The sequence below is a fragment of the Morone saxatilis genome, unplaced genomic scaffold (genome assembly GCF_004916995.1).
Source record: "Morone saxatilis isolate NCDOM2014 unplaced genomic scaffold, NCSU_SB_2.0 Contig4, whole genome shotgun sequence".
Classification (NCBI taxonomy): domain Eukaryota; kingdom Metazoa; phylum Chordata; class Actinopteri; family Moronidae; genus Morone; species Morone saxatilis.
The window spans coordinates 770004-778486 of record NW_023339984.1 but is presented as its reverse complement, the minus strand read 5'-3'; the positions used below and the strand labels follow the sequence as shown (position 1 = coordinate 778486).

The 8483-nt window shown below is 37.9% G+C and overlaps 1 protein-coding gene across 1 annotated transcript in view; it reads left to right on the top strand.

The window, feature by feature from the left end:
• Positions 1 to 8483, top strand: part of LOC118338172 (EH domain-binding protein 1-like) — a 12970-nt gene that overhangs the window by 2240 nt on the left and 2247 nt on the right. Inside the window, exon 2 of the mRNA XM_035675420.1 lies at positions 643 to 923. Within this exon, the coding sequence (XP_035531313.1) occupies positions 820 to 923 (104 nt within the window). The 5' untranslated portion in view covers positions 643 to 819. The remainder of the gene's footprint in view (positions 1 to 642; positions 924 to 8483) is intronic.

The following is an 8483-nucleotide window of genomic DNA, read 5'->3' as shown; positions in this document are numbered from 1 at the left end:
TCAGGGGAAAATGAGGGAATGGTGCACGACCATTCAAAAATATGACTGGGTTTCTAACGATACAAAGCTTAATGCAAATGGGTGAAGTGTCCCTTTAATGTGCCATCTCAATGATAAAGAAAATTGCTTTTATTATGCTTTACATAATGTTGTATTGTTTTTCCTTTTGGTTTGGTATATTTGTTAACAGATGAGGGTGCATGTACACATTTTGGACATTTTAGAAATTTGATCTTGAGCCTTCCACCCCTCCCATTATCAGCACTAGAATGAGCCAGAGGAACCTGATTGTTTCACAGATTATCTGTCTCATGTACTACTGTCAAAACACAGTGGGAATTTCAGCAATAATGAGAAAAAAGTTACTTTTACAAAAGTTACCTACTGCAGCTTTAAAACTTTTACCGCAGTTTTAATTTATCTATAAAATTATTTTAACTGCAAATTCTTAGGCTAGTTACAAAACTTTATTTATTTGACATTTTTAATTTATCAAATTTATCTTCCCTAATCATAAAATGTATCTGTGTCTCACAACCTGCATTCAACATAGGCTTTATTTTGAAAGTAAAACTCTTCCGTGTTCCGGTTCTTGTATAGCTTGACGCTGGCTCTTAGTTGAGGCGTGTGTTTGTTTTGTAGCCTGTCTGCGGAGTGGATGCCGGTGAGGAGCGGGTCGGTCGCACACACCGCCGGAGAGGAGCTGTCAGCAACACAGCGTCTGCTTCCCCTGGTGAAGTCCCAGCGGAGGGACACGGTAGCGGGGTTAACACCTTCGTATTAATGCCGGTTTGTCTTTAAGAGAATTATCTGACAACCATGACTTCGGTATGGAAGCGGCTCCAGCGGGTCGGAAAGAAAGCGTCCAAGTTCCAGTTTGCGGCGTCCTTTCAAGAACTGATGATAGAATGCACAAAAAAATGGTAAGTAACTTTTAGAACACTTGGATGTGGGTGTTGCGTTGTATTTGGCAAAGTCATGCTAATGTGTTCTCTCCTAGTGTGAAAGGCACTGACAGCACTGTCGCGTTTGGGAAAAGAATGTGATGCCAAACTCCATTCAGAAATATTAACAATTTTCTTTGTGGCAAAGCCATGTACGCCACAGAGAAGAATGGCCTTTAAGGGATCATTCGGACCCTGTTGCTTACGGCAACTAATATTTCTGTAAATAAAATTGAATTTATTATTGGTTCGCGTGTTATTACATCATTATTATTACTGTACGACACACACAGAAGGGCGGAAGTAAACACTGTAAAAGTTGATGCTTCTGATAAAGAATGCTGGTTCCATTTCAGCCAATTTTCTCTAGCTTTAACGATTTGTCTTGGTTGTCGACTATTCGGCGTACGTGCCATGTGTTTGAATGAAAATTAATCTGTGAATTGTGTTGTTAGAATGCTTATATTATGCAAATAAGCCGACCAAATTAGTCTTTCTTACATCGAAATAAGTGACGCTCCCTCAGAGGGTACGTCCCATTACTTCCGCGTCTGCCTTTTTTACTTGGAGCACGCTGTATGTAGTTGTTACCTTGTGCTGTAGCATCTTCTTGACTATGGCAGTCTGGATTAATGCTAAAGTTATAACCAGGTTGTAGGAAAGAGTGATGATGTCTGACAGAGCAGTGACTATCAGGTAGACAAAGGATGTGGTCATCTCCACCACCATCAGCACCACCAGGGCTGCAGCCAGGATTTCACTACAATGAGGTCATAAACCCTTCAGTGCCACCCCACCCACCAATGCAATTTCTGACTAGTCACCATGGCCGGATGTTAGGGGGCCCAGGACACAACTTTTTGTGCCAGTATTCTTCCACCTAGTACTGCTACGAGCAGTGTTGGGAGTAATGTTTTATTTTGGCAGTAAATAGTAACCACTAATGTAACAAATTACATTTTGAAATTAAATAACAAAAATACAATCACTAAAATGAGCTTCTTACTCATTACTATTGTCTTACCTGAAAATACTTAACATCGTAGAAGACAGCAGACAAATGCAGTGCATCTGAGCATACCCCCTTGATTTTCCCCTTGGATGTGTAAAGAGATCCGGATACAGCGTTGATGGCGGCGCTCTGTTCATTCCTATGACAGCTGCTCACTAAACCACTTCCTGCTGCTAAGGAATTACCTGGATGAATACATACTGACACCAGAGAATTCCCCTGCTCGAGCTGGCTAACTTCCCTCTGTTAACTTGAATAGCGATACATATTTTAATCTCGCAAATCCTCTAGACTTTAAAACGTTATTGGAGTGAATGGATCCAATTCAGAATCTGTCGTTTTGTGGGGGTTGAGACGCTAGAAAATATATATCCACCGTTTTACAGCTGCTTCTTTTACAATGTATTTGGTCAGTGTACATCACGTGATGGAGGCTATTCAGCCCGGCCCCAGCTCCAGCCAAAGCCAACCACAAAACCTATAGGTGACGTCACTACATCCATTTTTATTTATTCAGTCTGTGAGAAAATAACTAGCTATCTAATCTACATCACTCGTTAGTTAGCTAGTTAGCATTTTGCTAAGATTTGTTTAATGATTAATTTGTCTAAGATGCAACTTCTAAATAGACAAGCCTGGCACATAGCATATCCAAGTACAGGAAAGGAAATATTTGACTGAGGTTCTGACCAAGGCTTGCTCAACAGTTATTGGAGGACAGAGGAAAAAGGGGTGGGACTTAGGAAGTTTCAATTTTGTCAAGCAGAGAGCCGCGCTGGCTGTTCTGGGGTGGGGATTATATCAATGACAAATGGTCGCCAGAATAGTTGTGCATGCACTTTAAGTCAATGAGAAGAAGCCATTCAGTGCCAGCTTTTGGTATTAGACTGTTTTTGATACTACAGACCAATACCTAGCCCTGGTCTAAAGAATGTGTTCCATACAAGTGTTTGGTCATGATTAGTCTGGGTTTTCAGTCAGAACATTAAATATGCGTCACTTTGTCATTTTCAGCATGCTCTCAGTCAGATTAAACATCAGGACAGTGACAGAAAACTCTAGGGTTGGAGAAAATAACTCAAAGTATAGGTGAGGGAGTAGATCACAATAATCATTGTTAGTGTTTGAGCTGTTGGTCTGACTGCTGCGGTCTTGGCACTGCAGGAGTTCCTTTAATTCCATTATCATTACTCACGGTGCAGTCAGCATGTGCTTCCAATCCTCCAGCCCTGGCTTGTATAGTGGCCTACCTTCCTGTCACAGTTCTGTTCTTATGAGCAGTATCATACACAACGACCAGTATCAACATGTTCTTCTGTCCCCGCTGGATCCACAGGGTGTTTATCCACACTGTGTGAGACTGTTACACTTTACTTGTTCAGTACCACAGTTATGCTGTCCCCTTAGGCACACAATAATATATGATACAAACATAAAATGTATAAGGCAGTTAAGCAGAGTGTAAATGTAAGATATATAGAACTATGTTATATGTTGTTGTGTATTTTTTTAATGGGGTCTGGTGGGACGTTTGAGGTGAGAGTCTCGAGGGAAATGTTAGCAATGACAAAAATGTAAATATTCAGGGAGAGTTTAAAATTGCTAGTTAAGTAGTAGGTTGTAAAATAATAAATAACAAATATATATTAATACATCCAAATTATGGCATTTTAAGTCACAATTTGTCATAGACATAATTTGATAACATTCTGACCACCTGGGCACCCTGGTTCACATGTCACCTGACATGTTATGTTAACACTATATGATAATTTTTTGTTAAAAAGTAAACATTTTGACTTAGTATCTCATGATTTTGACTATAAAGGACAACATTTTGACAATTTCTGACAATACTGACTCTGTATATGTATATAGTTTTTGTATCTCTGTATAAAAAAAAAGAATATCTGGGAACATGATTTTTACTTAGAAAAACTAAATTTGGACTCAGTATGTAATAATAATCTGTTGAATTTACCATCTCATAAGTCTTACTCAGAAAATGAAAAACATTTAAATTATAGCCTGATTAATAAATTGTCCAGGCTGACATATCATCCAATTATTATCATCAGGTACAGAAAGGCCATAGATATGTCTTGAAACAGTGTCACAATTGTAGGGTGTGTTCACCAGAGAGTAGTGACAAGTTTATTTTTCAACTATAAAATGTACTGGCCATCACATTTCTTGGTTGCAGTTGCACCATAAAAAAATATTGAAACCACACATCACATTTTTTAAACCTTCAATTATCCATATCAATATCAGCCTCGAAAATCAACCAGTCAGGCTGTATTTACCTCCTCATAATATTTAATAATTTTGACTTAGTAAGTCTACATTTTGGTTTATTGTCTTCTGATTATTACTTAGTTTCTTAGTGTCAGAACTTTGATTTAGGCAATGAAAGTTTACAGGGTGTACATGGGGTCTTAAAAAGTCCTAAAAACCAATGAAAAACCCCCTTGAATTTTAGGTCTTAAAATGTATTAAATGAATGAATATGAATTTGACAGCTCTTAATAGATTTATGAAGTTAATGCTATTTAGTAGTGTTAAGCTCCAGCACCTCAGTTAAATCTAACATCGGATGAGTGGTGTTTTTTTCTCTATTTTAAATGTGTTTTGGGGGAAAATTTGTATTGCTGTAATAACTACAAAAGGAAACTGACCCAAAAGCAGTTTTTCTTCAAATCCTCCATACTTTTTTTGACATAATGGTTCTAAAATAGGTCTTAAATTGCATTCATAATGGTCTGAAAACAGTCTTAAATTCAACCTGTTGATCCTCCAGAAACACTGCTTTAGTATTATAATTGTAATCAGTCCTAACTTTTCATGAATTCTTTGTCTTTCTTGGCAGAAATGGGCTTCCATAGTTTTGCAATGGTTGAATTCAATAGAAATGACACCAGAGATCTCTCAGGGCTTAAAGCCAGGTCCAGCCCTTGAAGACCATCTGGCTGTATGTGACTGCTGAAATTGTAAATGTTTGGATTTGAGTGTTTACAGCCTTGGGTTTACAGTGGTTTCAAACCCAGAGCACTTCATTTCACCTTCATTTCTTCGACAGTGTTAACTGGAGCAGCTTCTGGCGAGACTGCGCCTGTACATGTTCACACTTTATACAACATCACGTGACACTCTGAAAGCACTGAACACACAGCTCCAGCCTGAATGCAGATATATCAGTGTGCCATTGCATTGGAGTGTGTGTAAATGGTTTATATGCATTATATTGTGTGACAATAATGATTCTCATAGATGTCAGTGGAAAAGCCTGTAAAACAACATTTAGACCACTCAAACTCACTGCACTGATAACAATATGATAGATATGATCAAATATGTTCTCTTGAAGGATTAGTTCAACAATTTGGGAAATACATTTACTTGCTTTCAATATCAATCTCATGTTAAGTATGGCGCTAGAGTCAGGACATGGATAGCCTAGCTTAGCATAAAGAATGGAAGGAGGGGGAAATAGCTAGCCTCGCTCTGTAAAAAAAACAACACCTGCCAACACCTCAAACTCCTAGGTTCACTTCAGAATTACCGCTCACTTCAGCCTCCTAGGTATAACTGCTGGGACTATTTATTAACAGTGTAACAGCAGTGTATCCATCCGCCCAGTACTTATGTGCAGCTTTATCTCCAGTTGTGAGGAAAGGTTTTGGTTTTGGTCTCTGTTAGAGCTACAACTATACATCGATTATTGGATTAGTTGACTTTTAAATGAATCATCAACTATTTTCGTAATCATTTTGAGACATTATTTAGGAAAAAAATCTCTAATATCAGCTTCTCAAATGTGTATATTTTCTTCTTTCTTTAGTCAGTCAGTAAAATCATGACAGTAAACTGAATGTCTTTGGGTTACTTTGGAAAACACTGATCAACATTTTTCACAATATTCTGACATTTTATGGACGAAACAACTAATTGATTAATCAAGAAAATGATCGACAGATTAATGGATAATGAAAATAATGGTTAGTTGCAGCCTGACAGGCACGATGGTACCAAACCTGGCAACGTCATTGTGACTCCAGGAAGCTTCATACAGACACTGTGCTCGACTATTGCTAATTATTATATAGTTTCAGCACATAACTCCCTCTAAAAAGCACAAATTGTAATTTTTACTTTGGTAAAAAAGAGTTTGTGAGAAATTAATGTAACCGGAATGCATGTATCACCTTGCATTGCGTCAAACGTTGAGCCAGGTTCAGCCAGAGCCTTCTGCATGAGTACCAGCCCTGCCAGTACAGTGGTCTCATTGAAATGAATGAGGCAGCAGTGTGCTTTTGTCTTTAATTAAATTGGCCCAGCTGCAATAAATCCAGTAGTGAGGAAGAGATGTCAGCTAATCAGTCGGTACACACCCACACAGTACTAGAAGGCAGACTAATCATGCAAAATAATTGAAAACACCTACATGGGTGTGTGGGGGCTTTAAAGTTGAGCAACAAGTAAAACTCATGTGGATGTCACAGACAGTATGTTTGTGTTTCATACAGTCTGTGACAAGAATGTGTAAAATGTAGATCAGTTAGCCGAGCTGTGTCACTGAACCGATTAGCAAACTCCACCTACAGTGAAAAACACAGTCTGAGACAGAAGTTACAATCAACAACTTCCCTCACAGAGCTCAAACACTGCTGCACGGTCCACGTTTGATGTGTGTTCTCTGCTGTTCAGAAGTACACTAAAGAGCTAAAAACACTGTAGTACATTAGTAGGTCAGCCAGCAGCACAGGATCATGTCTGTGACAAATGGTGCAGCAGGTGTAGGATTGCTATTAAGCCGCTGTGAAGTTCAGCATGTTAGACGTTGTCTATTTCTGTTCTCCCACTTTCACTCTGACTGTCACAACCATTCTCTCACCAATGCACACGCTGCTTATAAGAGTCACACAACATTAGAAAGAGGCCCAGACTCTGTCCCCACTGCAGTTTGACCAGTAACTGCGTCACTAAAATGACAGCACTAATGTATATATAATATACCTACATACATACACCAATAAACTTTTATTAGACCCATCTCAAACAGTGTGACATTTAGTGAACCTCTATGATTGCTGTTATTGAACACTGTATAGAAAATATCCGGGGAAGTAGTGGAAGTCTCTATTACTGCAATGGTGTCTCCCTACGGTATGCGCACGTTTGAATGCAAGCTGTCCTAAGAAGTGTACAATGTAAAACTAACAGCATATCTTACTAAAAGAAGTACATTAAGATAACTTCATAATTAAAGCCGTTTTTGTAAATTTGTGTAGTATTTTAAGTATTAGTGATATAATTCAAGTTTGTTTTATTGACTAATTTTCTGTAAAATGACTGAAATTAACTATAATCCCTGGGATTTCTAATTTTTTCATGTTTTTATCAGTTAATAAATCATCATATGAACAAGTACGTATTGTTTTTTAAAATGTAAAGATTAGATACACATAGAAGTATGCTATTCTGAATTCTGATTCTGACTATTGCTAACAACTTAATTACAGCAGTAACAATTCAGACCTGCCGTTATTTGTCAAACCATGTAGCAACACCAGGCTAGTAAAGGAGACCTACCTTATGGTAGTTTTTACTAATATAACTGGTCTGTGATGATTAAATGCAACTCTTGATTAATTAAGCTAGCTAGCTAGCTAGCTAGCTAGTACAGTTTTATTACAGAGTACGTCGCTCGAAATATTCGACTCCATGCCATTAGGAGCATTAGGAGGAGCCAGAGGAACCTGTTATTTTCACAGATTGTCTGAGTACTACTGTCAGGCTATAGTGAAAGTTTCAGCAAATATGATAGAAAGTTATTTTTTTTTAAAGTTACCTACTGCAGCTTTAACATGAATATTCCATGACAACGTAGCAAGTTTCCTCTGCTGAGGGTGCTCTGGAAAAATTGTATTTTAAGGATTCCTACCAACCAGTCACAATATAGTGTTTTCTGTGCTCATGGCTTAAATACCTGCAGACCACATACACTAAACAAAATCAGTTTTAGTTCTATTGAAGTGTTTCCTGTTTGGAATCTCCAGCAACTCGTTGGCAGGTCAAACTTCCCCTTCGTTCAACTTGATGCAACTTGTTCAGAAATGGAGAAGTTATTATTCTAGCGTGTTTTATCACATATTTACATCATCACATTATCACTCTGATACAGTGTTTACAGTCTGGGATCGCTCTGATTGATGTTTATTTATTTCCTGCATAAGAAACATCACTTCCTTTATGAGGGCAGAGTGCTGGGAAATCTGATGGAACGGAAACGTGATGTGACCATGTCTTAGTCCAACCTTTTTCCTAAAGAGATCCCTTTTCTCTCATTAACTAACAACCCTCTAACTAAATTACATATTTTATGGATATTTCAAATAATATTGAATACATACAACAATAACAGTAGATAATCACTGATAAACTGTACAATAAACCTAAACAGTGAACAGTTTGTGTAAAAGGTAAGATTTTGATTAATTTTGAGCAGATTATTTCCTGTGAATATT